The sequence below is a fragment of the Mus caroli genome, chromosome X (genome assembly GCF_900094665.2).
Source record: "Mus caroli chromosome X, CAROLI_EIJ_v1.1, whole genome shotgun sequence".
In the NCBI taxonomy this organism is placed as follows: domain Eukaryota; kingdom Metazoa; phylum Chordata; class Mammalia; order Rodentia; family Muridae; genus Mus; species Mus caroli.
This window is the reverse complement of record NC_034589.1, coordinates 88,711,618-88,730,196: the sequence shown is the minus strand read 5'-3', so window position 1 is coordinate 88,730,196 and position 18,579 is coordinate 88,711,618. Positions and strand designations below refer to the sequence as shown.

Below are 18,579 nucleotides of genomic sequence, written 5' to 3'. Positions count from 1 at the left end.
TAGCCCTGGCTGTCCTGGAACTCACTTTGTAGACCAGGCTGGCCTTGAACTCAGAAATCCACCTGCCTCTGCCTCCCAAGTGCTGAGATTAAAGGCAGGCATGGGCCACCACTGCCCGGCTTTCTTTCTTTCTTTCTTTCTTTCTTTCTTTCTTTCTTTCTTTCTTTCTTTCTTTCTTTCTTTCTTTCTTTCTTAAAAAAGGTTTATTTATTATTATATCTAAATACACTGTAGCTGTCTTCAGACACACCAGAAGAGGACGTCTCATTACAGATGGTTGTGAGCCACCATGTGGTTGCTGGGATTTGAACTTGGCACCTTTGGAAGAGTAGTCAGTGCTCTTACCGGCTGAGCCATCTCTCCAGCCCTGTATTCATTTTCTTTCTCTCTGAGAGGGAGGGAGAATATTGTGTAGGCATTCTAAATTAGGCATCTACAATAAATTACTGGATTATGGACTTCAGTGTACTGTAATTTTTTTTCAGTCTATTGTCACTGCAAGGAATCATTTCCTAGTTTTCACTCTTCATATGGGTTTACTGAGGCTTTCTTGGTCCTGAATAAAGCATGCTTAGATTTGCTATACTTCTGTTATTAGTAATGAAATTATTCCCCAAAATTTTATTTCAGTTTTTAGGTCAAATGCTGGACAAGATGGGATGATAATTTGCTAGTTTCAATTTTTAGAATAGAAGAAAAAATACAAAAAAATTTAAGTGAGAGAATTCCTGGGTAGCTTGGGATTATTGATAATTTTTTTAAATACTGAGTTTCAGACACTAAACATTTTTTTTTGTATCTACTAGGAGATGAAAATAAAGGCCTGGGTTCTAAAGACAGGCATGTTCCTGATTTCTTCTCTTTTCACTAGCTAACTGGCTTCTGACCAAGTTATACACCATCTCAGAGCCTTTCTTTCTTTCTTTCTTTCTTTCTTTCTTTCTTTCTTTTTTTAGGGGGGGGGGTTCGAGACAGGGTTTCTCTGTATAGTCCAGGCTATCCTGGAACTCACTTTGTAGACCAGGCTGGCCTCGAACTCAGAAATCCATCTGCCTCTGCCTCCTGAGTGCTGGGACTAAAGGTGTGCGCCACCACGCCCAGCTGCCTTGGTTTCTTTATCTGGGAAATGAAGCAAAAATCTTTCATAGAAACATGAAAGAAATAGCAAGATGCAATGCAAATGGTAGTTATTATTAGAAGTAATTTTAATTTTAAAAATTATGCATTTCTATTTTAGAGAAGCCTTATTCTAAAGTACTAGTTCTCATGACTGCTAAAGAAGACACTTAGGCAGAAATCATACATAGGATGACTCAACTTCATCGAAGCTTTCTTTGTTTTTAGAAATTTCATTTTTAATAGAAGCTTTAAAATTACAATGAAATCCTGAGTACTTAACAAGACCCATCAAAGTGTTCTTTAAAAAATTTTTCTTCTGTAATAATTTATATTCAGAATAATTTAACAGGTTGAGTAGGGCAAGCTCTCAAGGTGAAAATCTGAAGGTCAATTCTACTTTTGTATAGTAATAGAAATAGCTGTTATCAGGGAAGTCAGGGTATTTGAAATGCATCTTCCCATCTATTTATGAAAGCAAACAGGTTTTTTGAATTCTGTATTATAGGTGAGTGTATGGCAATTTGCATGTTCTAACATGGCTAGGTTTTCCAGTCATTGAAGGTTTTATAAGGGTCCTGACAGACAAGCTAACATGTCAAAACAGTAAGTCTGGCCTTGCTCTTTGCAACCAGAAGGATATCTGACTTTTTAGTACCAGTTAAAATTGAGTGGGATTTTTGTTGTTGCTTCTTTTTTTTTAATGATTTTATTTAACTTATTAAGTGTGTATGTATGTCTGGGTGCATGTTACTTATGTGCTAGGATGACTGAAGAGGGTTGGATCCTCTGGAGCTAGGGCTACAGGCAGTTGTGAGCTACCTTACATGGTTGCTAGGAATCAAACTTGTGTCTCGTGAAGAGCTGTAATTACTCTTAACTGCTAGGCCCTTTCTCCAGCCCATTTTTTGTTGTTTTGATTTTGACTTTTGAGACAGTTTTTCATTATGTAGCTTTAGCTTTCTGAGTGCCTTGCTTAGGATCAGTTTGTGAAGTTTGGCTTAGAGCTTAGGTCAACTTCATCATTCTTGAACTGTTTAAAAATAAGTGCCCCCTTGGGCTAGAGAGGTGGCTCAACGGTTAAGAGCACTGATTGCTCTCCTGAAGGTCCTGAGTTCAAATCCCAGCAACCACATGGTGGCTCACAACCATCCATAATGAGATCTGACACCCTTTTCTGCTGTGTCTGAAGACAGCTACAGTGTACTTACATATAATAATAAATAAATCTTAAAAAAAAAAAATAAGTGCCCCGATGGTGATACCCATGTATTCTGGACTCCTCTACATAGATTGGTGAGATTTCTCAGGGTACTGTTTGAAATTTGAAAATGACCATTGGTTCAGTTATCTAGATTGTGAGAATATTTAAAATCATCCTTTTTTGTTTGTTTTTTTGTTTTGTTTTGAGACAAGAATTTCTCCCTCACTGTCCTTTTGACTAACTCTGTAGACCAGGCTGGCCTCAGACTCAAAAACCCACCTGCCTCTGCCTCCCAAGTGCTCAGATTAAAGGTATCCACCACTCTACAAGAATATTTAAATTCTTACTACTTAGCTGGGCGTGGTGGCGCACGCACCTTTAGTCCCAGCACTCGGAGGCAGAGGCAGGCAGATTTCCGAGTTCGAGGCCAACCTGGTCTACAAAGTGAGTTCCAGGATAGCCAGGACTGTACAGAGAAACCCTGTCTCGAAAAACCAAAAACAAACAAAACCCTCATATTAACCAATCAGACACAGAAAGAAAGGTGCACATTTATGTTGGCACATGCTTTTTTTTTTAATTTATTTTTTTATTATTATTAGGTATTTATTTCATTTACATTTCCAATGCTATCCCAAAAGTCCCCCACACCCTCACACACCCACTCCCCCACCCACCCACTCCCACCTCTTGGCCCTGGTGTTCCCCTGTACTGAGTCATATAAAGTTTGCACGACCAATGGGCCTCTCTTTCCACTGATGGCCGACTAGGCCATCTTTTGATACATATGCAGCTAGAGATACGAGCTCTGGGGGGTACTGGTTAGTTCATATTGTTGTTCCACCTATAGGATTGCAGATCCCTTTAGTTCCTTGGATACTTTTTTTGGATAGCTCCTCCTTTGGGGGCCCTGTGAACCATCCAATAGCTGACTGTGAGCATCCACTTCTGTGTTTTCTAGGCCCTGGCATAGTCTCACAAGAGACAGCTATATCAGGGTCCTTTCAGCAAAATCTTGCTAGTATATGCTATGGTATCAGCATTGGCACATGCTTTTATTGATTTTTAATTTTTTTTGAAATTCTATCTCTCTGTGTTTGTGTCTGGGTGCATTTACATATCTTGTACCACAATTTGAGGACAACTTGCAGGAGTTGGTTCTCTGCCGGGATCAAAATCTGGCTTGGTGGCAAGCACCTTTACCTGCTGAGCCATCTTGATAGCCTAGCACAGGATGTTTAATGCCAGTACTTTTGAGGGTGAGGCAGGACAGATGCCTCAAATTCAAGGCCAGCTTGGGCCACATCAAGACTTCCACACCTGGCTGGGCTACAGAGTAAGAATCTGTCTTAAACAAATAAAAAAGAGCCTTTCTTTTCCTCTTTTCTGTTACATTCTCATCCACTTGTATACTCAACCTCCTGACTTGTATTCCATTGTCATATTCTTCTGGAAGTAGCTTACTAGCCAAATCCCCAAATCCTGCTCATCCCAAGTAGGTAGCCAACCTAGCCTTCTTCCTTATACCTACTATCTTTTGTTTTTATTGAAGGTTTTGGTGCCTGTCATCTGCTATAGCAGACTAATATGTGCTGTCCCTGCTTTGTGTGTTGAGTTCAGCTCATCCCCGTTTTCAAGGTTAGCAAGATGGTATAGTAATAGGCCTCTGATCTCATCGTTGCTTCAAGATGTCTCATCACTTAGAGCAGATGCTTTCAAGCCTCTGATCAGGGTTAGGGCTTTAGGGTACCTCTAAAATCAATCTCCCCCTTTTCTCCTCTTTCTAGGTCCTATGTCCCTATATTTGGATTATGTTATGTAGAATTGCTTGGCTAGCGAATCACCCCTGCCCTCAAGTTCCCCAAGAGATTTTAATATCTGACCTGATTGAAAAACTTCCAGCTTTCCAGGATCAAGTCTGAGCCTCTCTGCCATGGGCAAGAGGCCCTTTGTGATCTGACTTCAGTTTAGCAGTTGGCAGTATTCCCCACCATGTCTTCGGTCCTTCCACACAGTTTCTTGTCTCTATACCAGTGTTCATAGTTTGTCTTTTACCTGAATGAAGTAAGTGCCCTTCTCCTTGTTTCAGTCTCAGTAAGGTATCTCTTCTTTGTCTACATAGAACCTCTTTTTTTTCGAGACAGGGTTTCTCTGTGTAGCCCTGGCTGTCCTAGAACTCACTCTGTAGACCAGGCTGGCCTTGAACTCAGAAATTCGCCTGCCTCTGCCTCCCAAGCGCTGGGATTAAAGGCCTGTGCCACTATCTCCCTGCTAGAACCTCTTAGTGTACAGCGAAGCACTATCATTTTGGATGCTGATCCTCTTTCATGTTCTATATGAACTTCTTATTAAAGATTGGATTAGAGAGCTTAGCGTCTGTTTCCTCCTATAATGTGAGTTCACAGGTGTTTGCCCTTTCTCCATAAGGCACCTTCATTTTCTGTTTGTTTAAATGACACAAGGAAAAGCAAAATAATTTATCAGCAAATAAGATACACATAAACGGGCTGGAGAGATGGCTCAGCAGTTAAGAGCACAGGCTACTCTTCCAGAGGTCCTGAGTTCAATTCCCAGCAACCACACGGTAGCTCACAACCACCTGCAATGGGGTCTGATGCCCTCTTCTGGTGCTGTCTGAAGAGAGCAATAGTGAATACATAAAATAAAAAGAAGATACACATAAACATTTTAGTCATTTTTGAGACAGGGTCTCACATAGAACTCTGGCTGTCTATGGATTTTTTTTTTTTTTTTTTAACGATAGATTTTCTTTGTGTAGCCTTGACTGTCCTGGATCTAGCTTTGTAGACCAGGCTGGCCTCAAACATAGAGGTCCACCTGCCTCTGCTTCCTGAGTGCTAGGAGTAAAGGCATGCATGCATCAACATGCCTGGCCGTTTTGTTTTGTTAAAGAGATCATTTTTAAAGATTTTTTAAAAAATGTCTTAATTCTATGTAAGTCAAAAATCTTGTTGACAAATTGTCAGTATATTCTTGCCTTTTTTGAAAATAAAATTTTTTTTTGAGACAGGGTTNCTCTNTNTANCCCTGGNTGTCCTNGAACTCACTNTGTAGACCAGGCTGGCCTCGAACTCAGAAATCCGCCTGCCTCTGCCTCCCAAGTGCTGGGATTAAAGGCGTGTGCCACCACCGCCTGGCTGTTTTTTTTTGCTGTTTTGTTGTGTGTGTGTCTGTGTATAAGGATTTGCTTAGGTAAATGCAGATTTTTAACCTGCTAGAGGACACGACAGGACTTTCAGACACCACAAGCATGAGTCCTGTCTTGCTTTAATTAATATTGGTTGTAAACAAAAACGGAGATGGTGCACTTTTTAAAGTGTTAAAAAGTGATCAGAATCACCACCATCTAGCCTTGTTGTAATCCTAAGTGCCTTGCCTAAGGAGTAAATATGTACATATGTAAATCTCATTTCTGCTGACAAAATATCTTCTGGTAGGTCAACCATTCACTAGTTTTTTTGTTGCTGTTGTTTTATTTTTGTTTGGTTTGGTTTTTGGTTTTTCAAGACAGGGTTTCTCTGTGTAGCCCTGGCTGTCCTGGAACTCACTTTGTAATCAGGCTGGCCTCGAACTCAGAAATCCGCCTGCCTCTGCCTCCCAGGTGCTGGGATTAAAGGCATGTGCTACCACGCCCGGCTCATTCACTAGTTTTTGATATAATGTAATTGCTTTTGCTAATATCAATCTCAAACTCTAGAGTCCAAAAGTTAACAAACACAGATGGTGTCTCATGTGGTTTGAGATTTAAATTCAGTGTAACTACAAATAGTCAACCTTTCAAGACTTCTATTTGCTCTGATGTAAAATGTCAACAGTACTGTAGTCTGCTTCACGAGGTTGTTGTAAGTAGTACTTAGTCAGTAAACAGTAGTTATATTTATTATTGCTCCAGTTAAAGTAGTCTCCCACTGGAGTGCAGACTTACTCTGTCAGATTGGTATTTCCCAATACCTAATGTAAGATCTTAATGATGTATAATTTCAATTCACCATTTAATGAATTGAGTAAAACATAAATGTCCAGCCAGAAAGAGAACAGATGTATGTGGGAGAACACCAGAACGAGAACTAAAAGAGAAAGGGAAAGACTTGTCGCTTCCCTTAAGGTTTCTTTATAGACCTTGGACTTGGACCTGTTGCCCTTCTCTTGGGGCAAGCTGGGCCACTCCCGTTAGTTGAGCTCAGAGCAGAAAGAACAGTTTTATGGTTCGTTCTTTTCTTTTCCCCTCCCTCCCTCCTTCCTTCCCTCCCTCCCTCCCTCCCTCTCTCCTTCCCCTTCCTTCCTTTTTCTTTTCCTTTTTTTGAGACAGGGTTTCTTTGTACAGTGCCCTGGCTGTCTTAGAACTTGCTCTGGATCATGTTGACCTTGAACTCACAGAGATCTCTCTGCCTGTCTCTGTCTCCCAAGTACTGGGATTAAAGGCTTGTGCCACCACATCCAGGTCATGTCTCTTTAATAGGCTTAACATTGATAAGTCTAACTTTTTATGATAAATTGTCCTAGGTGCTGAGTTTTTATTAACCTTTACTACACTTTCTGTGTTGCCCGAGATGCCTCTAATGTGTGAGATAAGGTTGCTTATAATGGCAATTACATTCTTGGTCCCTTTTTTTTAGATCTAGAGTGTGTTTGACATCATTTTTCTTGTGTTTTATTTTCCAAATCATTCACAACACCGATTACTTTGGTGACTTCTAGCAAGCTTTTAAAAGTGTAGTTTGCTGTTTAACACTTTCCTATCTTCTACCTTCTTCCCTTGTTTCTCGCTTCTCTTTTTCTTATGGCCTCTTTTTGTCTTTCAAGAGGACAGATGTGCATATCAGAGTGTGTTTGAATTTATATATTGCTGTATTTACCATCAAGGACCTTGACTTAAAGTCACAAGTTAAAATTGTATATATGTGTTACTTACACAAGATGTGTTATAAGTTCTTGTTTATTTTTTTTTAGGGTTTTTGTTTTTGTTTTTTGGGGGGGGGACAGGGTTTCCCTATGTAGACCAAGTTGGCCTTGGAACTCATAGAGATCTGCCTGCCTTTGACTCCTGAATGCTAGGGTTAAAGGTATGTGCAATTGAGTCCAGCATTTTATAAGTTTTAAGCAGTTTGAATTAGAATTTTCATTCTCCATCCTTTCTGGCAGTCATGCTTTCTTTATTTTTAAACGTATTATTCTAATGAAAATGGATCACATCAAATAATATTTAAGAATAGTAACCATGAAGTTGAGTTTATGAAATATTCATATGAAGATCATGGTTTTCATTTTACTACTAGAACATTATTTAAGGTGAAGACCTTAAATATTAAGAGATAATTTTAAATGTAGGAGTGCTTTTTACTTGTGTTTAGCAAAAGCTAAATACGTCCTTTTACTTACAGTTTCTAGGCTACCAGGCATTTTTTTTTCTGTGAGTAATACTTTTTTAAATATCTGATCTCAGTTTTAAAAGTCTTTAGTATTTATTGAACCGTCTACTTGTCTAGGTTAAAATCATCCAATTTTATGTGACTCAAGTGAAAGAGAATGTTTGTTAGCAGAACTCAAACAGTAACTTTCTGTTTAAGCAGTTTCTATTATTACTTGAGCTGTATTTTCTGCTTGCTTAGTGGATGATGCTGGTAAAATAGAACATGATGGTTCATCTGGACTGACTATGGACAACGAGACAGAAATTGACCCTTGTAAAGTGGATGGCACTTGCCCTGAAGTCATCAAGGTGTACATTTTTAAAGCTGATCCTGGAGAAGATGACTTAGGTGAGCAGTGCTGAGCAGTGCTTCAGTCTAATTGTTTTTGCGTTATTTAGACTGAGAAGATGTGAAGTCTTTTCTGAAGATAAATAAGTTTAGCATAGTATCAGAGAAATATATTTGAAAAAGGAAGAAGTGGAAATGAAATTTTAAAATCGATTCTTAGAGCTGCTGTTTTCCTTGATAGGTGGAACTGTAGATATCGTCGAAAGTGAGCCTGAGAATGAGCATGGAGTTGAACTACTTGATCCAAACAATAGTATTCGCGTTCCCAGGGAAAAGATGGTTTATATGGCTGTTAACGACTCTCAGCAAGAAGAAGAAGAACTGAGTAAGTACATGCTCTTTCTGTGTTCCTAATGTTTTCTCTGTCTCTTTTCAATGGTCAGTATTTGAAGGAAGTAAGCGGCATCATTTGAGAAAAAATTACTATGCTGCCATGTTCTCAGGGAATCAGTATTCACTCATGTAGGTTTAGAATGTTTGCTACTGTAAAACTAGATTATGGTGAAAACCAAAAGAAGAGTTATTCAGCAAGTGTTTATTTTACAAAAGCTGTATTCTAGCTAATGTTTAGCTTCCCATTTGCATATTAGCTGAATTCAAATGAAAGTATCTCTCCTATGAGCTCTGAGAACCCGGTCAGAGAAGTTCATCTAATTTTCTACTTAGATGTCGCTGAGATTGCTGATGAAGTTTATATGGAAGTGATTGTTGGAGAGGAGGATGCTGCAGCTGCAGCTGCAGCCGCAGTGCATGAACAGCAAGTGGAGGACAACGAAATGAAAACCTTCATGCCGATTGCATGGGCAGCTGCTTACGGTAAGTCACAGAGCCACTCTTTGGACATGAATTTGTGATTGAAAAGCAGTTTTTGTGATTTTAGGTTTAGAAATCTGAAATGTTAGTACTATATAAGGATTATTTGATTTAAACAAGAGCAGAGGAGGATTATAAAACTATTTTTTGTCCTGACTTTAAACAAGCATTTCCTCCTGTTTACATTATATAAGGAAATAAACTGTATGAAGCATACAGGCTTTCAAGCTGGAATGTTTCAGCTTAACTGTATCAGGTCCATACCTTTAAAATCTTGGGGGATAGCATGGGACCCATGTGGGAAAATTCTGATGCATGTTTCCGCTTTGGAAGCTAGGCATTTCCAGTGGTCTTTCTATAATGAGTGTGCTCATAAAACTCGGGTATTTTTGTCATTCATGAGTATCATGGCTTTTCATTGTGGGAGTTAATAAAGAATTCCTAATTCTTTATAATTTATAATACTGTATGATTTTGTTTTTTTAATACACATTGTTAGGTAATAATTCTGATGGAATTGAAAACCGGAATGGCACTGCAAGTGCCCTCTTGCACATAGATGAGTCTGCTGGCCTCGGCAGACTGGCTAAACAAAAACCAAAGAAAAGGAGAAGACCTGATTCCAGGCAGTACCAAACAGGTGAGGGCGCGCGCGAGTCCCACAGTGCAGCGTGCTCCGCAAGCTCTCAGGCAATGCTAGTGTGCATCCACAGGGGTACTGTGAGGGCATTTTAGTGGCTAGACTATGTGGAGCTTTTGTGTATTGAATTTCAGAATTCGGTGATATTCATGAATGATTTTATTGATTTAAAAGGAGTGGGAAATGGCTCAAAGAAGATGAAAATGTTTAAAACTTGAATTATGTGAAAATGAAAGGGAATCCTTTTATCCATGTTGGCAGTTATTCATTTTTGAAAAAATTAATATTAAAGAATGATTATTTCAACATTGAATGGGTGTGATTGACAGAGCAACACAATAAGTACTTGAGTTTGTATGATGTAGCTTATTTCTTATATACCAATTTGCATATTATGACTTTTATTGGTATATTTAAGCTTTATTATAAGTTAGCATAATGTTCTAACTAAAAAACTTTATATGAATAACTCCCACAGGTTTCTAAACTGATGAGACTTACATTTCAATAGAAATTACATATTTATTAATCGATTTTTGTTAAAATGGAAAAGGCTAGTTTTATGCAGTCCAAGTTTTTAGGGCCAGGTTGTTGTGTATCTTAGCTTGAAAATAAGAAAAGAATGTGTAGCATGGAGGCAAATGAGGAGCCCTTGACTGTAGTGTTCAGAGCACACATTCAGAGTTTTGAAGAAACTAAATCAGCATGTTTTGATCACTTATGCTCCTTTCCTCTCTTAGCAATAATTATTGGCCCAGATGGACATCCTCTGACTGTCTACCCTTGCATGATTTGTGGCAAGAAGTTTAAATCGAGAGGTTTCTTGAAAAGACACATGAAAAACCATCCTGAACACCTTGCCAAGAAAAAGTACCGCTGTACTGACTGTGATTACACTACCAACAAGAAGATAAGTTTACACAATCACCTGGAGAGCCACAAGCTAACCAGCAAGGCAGAGAAAGCCATAGAGTGCGATGAGTGCGGAAAGCATTTCTCTCATGCTGGGGCTTTGTTTACCCATAAAATGGTGCATAAGGAAAAAGGAGCCAACAAAATGCACAAGTGTAAGTTCTGTGAATATGAAACAGCTGAACAAGGCCTATTGAATNGCCATCTTTTGGCAGTCCACAGCAAGAATTTTCCTCACATTTGTGTAGAGTGTGGCAAAGGNTTCCGCCATCCGTCAGANCTCAAAAAGCACATGCGAATCCATACTGGAGAAAAGCCCTATGAATGCCAGTACTGCGAATACAGGTCCGCAGATTCTTCTAACTTGAAAACCCATGTAAAAACTAAGCATAGTAAAGAGNTGCCATTCAAGTGTGACATTTGTCTTCTGACTTTCTCAGATACCAAAGAGGTGCAACAACATGCTCTTATCCATCAAGAGAGCAAAACTCACCAGTGTTTGCATTGTGACCACAAGAGTTCAAACTCAAGTGATTTGAAACGACACATAATTTCAGTTCATACGAAGGACTATCCTCATAAGTGTGACATGTGCGATAAAGGCTTTCATAGGCCTTCAGAACTCAAGAAACATGTGGCTGCCCACAAGGGTAAAAAAATGCACCAGTGTAGACATTGTGACTTTAAGATTGCAGATCCGTTTGTACTAAGTCGCCATATTCTCTCGGTTCATACAAAGGACCTTCCATTTAGGTGTAAGAGATGTCGAAAGGGATTTCGGCAACAAAGTGAGCTTAAAAAGCATATGAAGACCCACAGTGGCCGGAAAGTGTATCAGTGTGAGTACTGTGAATATAGCACTACAGATGCCTCAGGCTTTAAGCGGCACGTTATCTCCATTCATACGAAAGACTATCCTCACCGCTGTGAGTACTGCAAGAAAGGATTCCGAAGACCCTCGGAAAAGAACCAGCACATAATGCGACATCATAAAGAAGTTGGCCTGCCCTAACAGTACTCTTCATAGCTGTTTGTAGAGAANCTGGCCTTGAAACAGAAAATTCATTTAAAAGCCAATCAGTCTTGTTCACATACAATACTGTATATTGATTTATGCTGTGTACAAATAGGATTATTGCTTCTAGTTGACTGTTTTTACATTTTGTTCAATAGTGTGTTCTGGATTCTATTCAGTTTGTTTAATACATGGGAAAAAGCAGCAACACGCTAGTTGCTTTTACTAAAGTAATCCCTGATTCTATACTGAAGTTTTCTATCTTAGAAGTTTTATATTTATTTTAAAATATTTACCTTGCTTACCTTGATGGTACTCTTGTAAGACCAGTTAACTCATGGTAACTCTGCATTGGTAACTGAAAGGATTCATGTGGACTTTTTGTCTCACAAATTTCTCACAATTAAATCGTCAAGAGACATCTAATGGAATGGGAGATTTTTGTATGGTGAGGTCTCATGCTCGTAACATGGAAGTCATTTACTTGTCTTGCTTAGTATTGTAGACTGTATGACAATGAAAGGTTTCCTATGAACTCTTGTGTCCCTGGCATCGCTGTGGAGAAGAGCAGTAGCTGGGTTTGTGTTTACCTTTCTTTCTGATTGTTTTTCCTTTTTAGTGGAGAAAATATACTTTCTTTTCTTTAGACTCTTTCTTTACATCTTCTGTCAGTGTAGTAAACTTTTAGAAAACCTTGTTGAAAATTTTTGCTTGATCCTGTTGTATTTTGGTTATTTTATCTGTGCTGCTTTGTCTTGAATGGTCGTGTGCTCCAAATGAAATTTAACTGAAGACTGCATTTTGGAATCTCCTAGGGGTAACTTGTGGCTCATAGGATCTTTTGCAACTTTATATATGTAAATGTACCCTGAATTATATATATCTATCTATATATACACATATATATGTAACATGTATCTGTGTGTATTGCTTATTTTACATACTTATACACACAACCCCCAGTAGTAGTTCTTTAAAATCTATAATGAAAAGTATTAAATTTACAGTAACGTGAAAGATCCAGGGATGCAAGAGAGAGCATTTTGTAAGTCTTGCTCTTCAGAGAGACTACTCAGGTGAAGAATTAGAAGGAAAATAAGGACACTAGTATTTTTAAAGAGTAAAGGTATTTTCTTTTAAATATCTTTGGTAATTGAAAAATAGAGGTTAAGATGTTTATAGATACAATGTTTTCATACAGTTTCAACTCCATGCCTTTATATTTTTCTGAAAAGCTAATGGGTATCCAGACATGAATCCCCCAGTTCTCTCTGATAAGCCGGAGAGGGAACTCTTGTCTGACCAAGCGAGGGGGACAGAAAGGGAGTATTGGCTCCGTGGACCAGTGAACGGGTGCTAAGGAGGACTTAGACTCGGCCAGTTGAGCCTGCTCTGTTAGTTCTTAGTTAACTAGAAAAACTTAACACTCGCTTGTCTTGGATTACACGATAGAGGTGTGGTCCAAGTGTGTGAACAGTCTGAGGCCTCACTTGGATCCTTACCAAGTCTTTCACAGTTTTGTTTTTGAGAGCTGGCAATTTGTAACATACAGGTCTGATCGCTGATGAAATTTGTAAAAATAAGTTGGATATTAAGATTTTTGTTAAAATGTCTTTTTGGAAAACCGTTTCTAGAGTCCCTGGAATTGGCTGTTGGCACACGAGTCTGGCACATCACGGGAGACTTAGACATTTCTTCCCACTCGATAGCTGCCTTGCTGCCTCATTATGGTGCTCCATCCCTTTCGTGCCGTTAGTTTTGACCTTCCATCCTTCTCTTTGTCATCAAGATTTGTATTCAAAAGTTATATTTTTGGGGTTAGATGTCTTGAGTATTTGGTGTTTGGCAAACCTCTGAAGTGCTAGATTGATTTAGTCTAGTTCTAAATCAAATTCTTAAGGCTGGTATGAAGTCCATCCTCAATGCCAGTCGATGCCAAGGCAGGGTTCCCTAGGCTTCCCATCCGCTAGGGACTCCTTTTACCTTTGTAGCCTCCGCAATGTGCTTTAAAAAATACATCACAACTATGATTTGTTTTATTGCCCTGTTATTCTTGAAAGCTGTCTTTTTTTGTGAGAACTTTTAAAACCTACTTCATTTTTTCCCCAGAAGTAATGTAAAACACCTGACATTGAAATTTATGAAATTTAAGAATCTACAATCAGTACAGAACAAATGATTGGACTATTTAACATATATTTTTTTAAATAAACTGAAAGATAAGGAACACTTTACACAATTTATATTTCTCTTTACATAATCTGGAACCACACAGTTCTTTTCTTTTTAAAGCACAATATTGAAGCCTTTAAAAGGTATTTAAGGGTTTGGTCAAGTGAATATAAAATGTGTCTGTATACAAAGAAAATGAAGTAGTCACTGTTACGTACTGACATTAGTTACAACCTAGTTTTAATTCTTAAAACAATTTTGATTAGCAAAGCTAAAAAAGGGTGTTTCAGTTAAATGTTTTAAAGAGGTACAGATTTTTACAAGGACATAATATAAGTTATTGTTCTGTAGAAATATCCTATTAAATATTGTATGTCCCTCCCTCTGTATACTTTGTAAAAAAAGTAAAATACATAAAAAGAAAATCATATAGGGGATGTGTGACATTATTGTAATTGTGTACTTGAGAATAACGTGCAAAAATAAAAATCAGAATATTTTCCTGTTAACGAATGTTCAGTCTATTTGATACCAGTACTAAGTTAAAGCTTTTTCTTAAGAAAGAAAATGTACAGTTTTTGTAAACCTAATAAACATCAAAAGCAGTGGATTATTTTCATCCCCCTATTTCTTAATTCCTTTTATGCAGCAGTGGAATGCAAAATGCTTGATTGCTTTGAATTTTGTGACTTGGATGCAAATACTGGTATTTCAGTCCTGTGAATTTGCAAGTAACATTGAGACGTTAAGAGGTGATTGGTGAGTCCTTTGATGAGCATGTCCTTGAAATTCATTTTTTCTTTTATCTTTGTAAATGATTTGTTTTATTAGCATCTCTGATTCCTGTTATAAATTACCCATCCATAAAGTGGGTTTGAAAGCACTTAAGATTTGTTTTATTATCAGTTCACAATACATTTCATCTGAGGCCCTACCTTTTAGTTACCCATTTGTGCCCAGGTTGGAGGCCTCTAGTAGACTCAAATCTTGGAGGATGGTCACTGTGGTAGTGAAAATTGCAAGTTGGATAAAAGTCAGGAATCCTGAGAAATGTGCAGCACTTTTGATTTTAACAATGAGATTCTGTAATCTAGAAACCAGCATTGGTCTGAGAGATGAGGTGACAAATAACTAAACCTTGAGGTACATGTCCACAAGAATGTGGTGGAAGTCAGTTGTGAGTCTGAGCAAACCTGATCTCACCCGTTCTGCTAAAATATGCTGCCTTATCGTCACCAGGGATCTCGGTATTAATTTCATGCAAAATCTTACATTTGTGTAAGGAAATGCAAGCTCAGTCAGCATATTAAAGAGGATCCATGTCCGAATGATGCCTGTCAGCAAGGTAGCCTGCCCTCTTAGTCCAGTCCCCAGTGAGCTGGGACAAGGCATGAGCCGCAGTGGCCTGTGTTTCAGCAGGCTCCCCGGGTGGTTCTGCTGCAGGCTCAAGGTTAGTGAAAGCGATCCTAGAGCACTTGAGGAACAGAAAGTTTACTTCGTGTGATGTTTTGTGTAGTTGTCAAGGGGCTCAGCAAAAGCAGCTAGAGATGGCACAGTGAGAATACATTATAATCCAGAGACTGCCTTTAGCCTTTCCGTAAAAGTCCTGAGTCTTGTCAGTCTCTAAGTCCATCCTTCAGTGCACGTCGAACAGCCTGTCCCTCCTACTCTTACATAGCCCCCAGTGTTGCATTCCTCCAACGTAGGAAGACTTGATAAGTAAAGAGAAGGACTGAAAATTGTGTGTTCTTGTGTGTTTAATTGGCCCAGAATTAATAAAGTAATTCATATTAAAAAGGACATTTTGCTGCATTTTACAACTTTTTAGGAGGTCAAAGTTAAGTTTGCCCTATGGATTTTGTTTTTATCTTTTGTTTCATGTATATATTGTTTGCCTTTTTCATAAAATAATTCTTGGATTTGTTATATATTGTTCCTGTTATTTTTGACATCTTTGCTATTGTAAATAAATTCCTATTTTGTTTTAAGTTACCCTAGTGGAGTGTTGGCTATAGACAAGGCATACATGGGACACTTGAGCACATGTCACACACATGCACACAGAAATGAGACTTGGACCACACAACCAACCCCCACCTTGTTAGAAGCCCAGTGTGCTGTGACCCCTTCACTTACACACGTCTCACCTTCAAGGGAACCACTGTTGCTTTAAGTAGAGCACCTGTAACTACTTGAAGTTTGTTTGGCTAGCCTGACTGACCAGCAAGCTCCAGGGATGCTCCTGACTCTGCCTCCCCCAGCCTGAGATGAGAGGCATGTGTCATTGTGGGAATTTTCCATAGGTGCTGGTGATTGGGCACTTTACTGGCAGCCCTCTCCCCAGCCCTACTTGGGGTTTAAAATAGTTTCCTGACCTCTGATGGAAATACTTGATCAAATTGAGGGTGCAAATCAAGAATTATTTTCTTCTGCTTGGTTTTCCCTTCCCACTTTGTCTTGTTGGTTCTGGAGAACAGCAGACCACTAGGGTACCCTATTACCAAGACTTAGCATGAGTTCTAGATGACATAGAGCTATGTGGATTGCCACAGAAATCTGAGCTTTGGATGAACTAGGCTTGTGTGAATTCACTTTCTAGAAGGAGGCAATTTCTGATTGCTTCATGTTTGTGTTTGATTTAATGCAGAGCCCATTTCTTTCTTTCTTTCTTTTTTTTTTTTTTGTTTTTTGTTTTTTTTTGAGACAGGGTTTCTCTGTGTAGCCCTGGCTGTCCTGGAACTCACTCTGTAGACCAGGCTGGCCTCGAACTCAGAAATCTGCCTGCCTCTGCCTCCCGAATGCTGGGATTAAAGGTGTGCACCACCACTGCCCTGCTGAGCCCATTTCTTTTACCTGAGCTTCTTGGAAATGGTAGAGATCTATGTTGAGGGTTTGGAGGTTCTGCTACACCTGTCCTCCCTTCTTGAGTCTTAATTGTGTTGGGAATGTGCACAAGAAACCCCATGTTGGGGCTGGAGAAGGTGGCTCAGTACTTAAACACACTTGGAGTGCTTCTAGATGACCTGAGTTCAGTTCCCTAGGTAGAGCAGCTGTAACTGGCTCCCAGGGATCTGATAGTTGTTTCTGGCCTCCAAGGGCACTTGACACATACATGATATCTACTCACACAGATGCACACACATACACATACATCAAAATCCTGAAAAATGTGGGCAGACTTATACAGCTCACTGCCGGCAGCCCTGTAAGAAACTGAACTCCAGGATGGGAATTCATGGAGGAAGAGTACATGGTTTCATTACAGGTCTCGTTATTCCTACTATCACTTAGTATTGCTTTGGTAAGGTCAACCAAACATCCTAACAGTTGGTCCCTCAGGCAAGCAATTAACCTATTTAACTGGACTAACTCTTAAGGGAAGAGACAAGGCATCTCTTCACTTATTCATCAATGTCTTATTGGAAGCCTGAATACATGTGCAAGATTGAGTGATAGATGGATGAAAAGTTCAGGGAAGAAGGAAAGGTTGGGATGTCACAGTTTCAGAGACCAAATTACAGTTTGTCTGGGTGCCCTTTAGCCTACCAAATAGCTATTCCTTGCCCACCCATGTCAGACCTAGCAGCCTAATAAACAGATAAAAACCTGAAAAAAAAAATCCTGAAAAATAATGAAAAGATCCGAACATTGAAAAGATCCGAACATTGACTGTCAGGGTAGCAATGCTGAATTGGGAGAGAAAGAGCCTAGAAGGGGGTTGGTTATCTCCAAATCTACCCAGTGGGAACACTAACTGCAGCCAGTAGCCTTCCACACTGAGTCACAAACACTGGCTGACTGTCGCCTACTGTAGAAACTAAGACATGGCAAGATGGAGAGAGGGTTCCTTTGTGCCATCCCAATATTTCAGTTCCCCTCCCCAGCACTAGCCCATGAATACCTCTAAGGTCTTCCCTTTGGCCATATGTGTGTATGTGCCCACTCTTCTGGGGGGATGGTTAACATGTTAAACGCTTTAGTTTTCTATTTCTCCTAAGCAGGATATTTTGATAGTTCTTAAGATTTTTTTTATTGTTTGTTGACAGAGGGACTTACTATTACATAATATATCATGTAGGTTGGCTTCAGTTTACATACAATTTTGTTTCATTTTATTGGTGGCCATGTGTGCGTACAACACACTGTATAAATGGAGATCATATATTTTCAGGAGTTGGTTCTTTTCCACCTTGTGAGTCCCGGGGATTAAGCAAGTGCCTTTATCCACTGAGCCATCCACTGGCCCAAGGTTGGCTTCAAATTTAAGAATACATTGTCTCTGTTTGCCGAGTGCTGGGATTACAGACCTATATAGTTCTTGGCAGAAAAATAACCACAAATGGCAAATCTAGGGCTGAGGATTTATCCTAGTGGTAAAACAACACACATGCACACACATGCATGCATGCAAAATAAGCCAGACTTAAATGTTCACACCTTTAATCTTAACATTTGGAGGCTGGAGTAGGATTGCCTGAATTCAGGCCATCCTGGTCTACATAGTCAGTGTATCTACCCTCCTCCCCACACCTCCTTCCCCTCTCTCCCTGTCTCTTAAGACTGGCCTCAAATGCATTCACTAATGGGAGGTGACACTGAATTGATTCTCCTGCCTCCACCTCCTGAGTGCTGAAATTACTGATAGGGGCCACTGTAAGTTTCCTTGTAATGCATCACCCACTAGAGGTAGTGGAGAAGAAAGGAGACAGGGGGAGTGGACCTGTTTTAACAACTCCCATCTGTGCTGGCTGGAAATCAGCAATTTAGTTCGCAGGTTAGCAGGCGGTAGCATCTCTATCCACTCATGAACACTTCATGAATATCATGAATACACCGGCAGTCCAGTTCACTAGAGTCACGTTAGCAACAGTGGTGACACGACTTAGCAGAGACAGCCAGGCTTCACAGCCTCTGTTCTCAGAAAAG

General features: G+C 39.4%; 1 protein-coding gene across 9 annotated transcripts in view; it reads left to right on the top strand.

Annotated features, from left to right (window-relative positions):
- Positions 1-15,645, top strand: part of Zfx (zinc finger protein X-linked) — a 49,893-nt gene extending 34,248 nt beyond the window's left edge. For 4 of the 9 annotated variants that reach the window (XM_029473150.1, XM_029473152.1, XM_029473148.1 and 1 more), the window contains 5 exons: positions 7,952-8,101; positions 8,283-8,426; positions 8,768-8,917; positions 9,414-9,554; positions 10,295-15,561. In XM_029473150.1, the coding sequence (XP_029329010.1) occupies positions 7,952-8,101; positions 8,283-8,426; positions 8,768-8,917; positions 9,414-9,554; positions 10,295-11,478 (1,769 nt within the window). In that variant the 3' untranslated portion in view covers positions 11,479-15,561. Of the gene's footprint in view, positions 1-7,951; positions 8,102-8,282; positions 8,427-8,767; positions 8,918-9,413; positions 9,555-10,294 lie in introns of all 9 variants that reach the window. The other 5 variants (XM_029473147.1, XM_029473151.1, XM_021153304.2 and 2 more) reach the window with 2 other exon arrangements.
- The last annotated feature ends 2,934 nt before the right edge of the window (positions 15,646-18,579 follow it).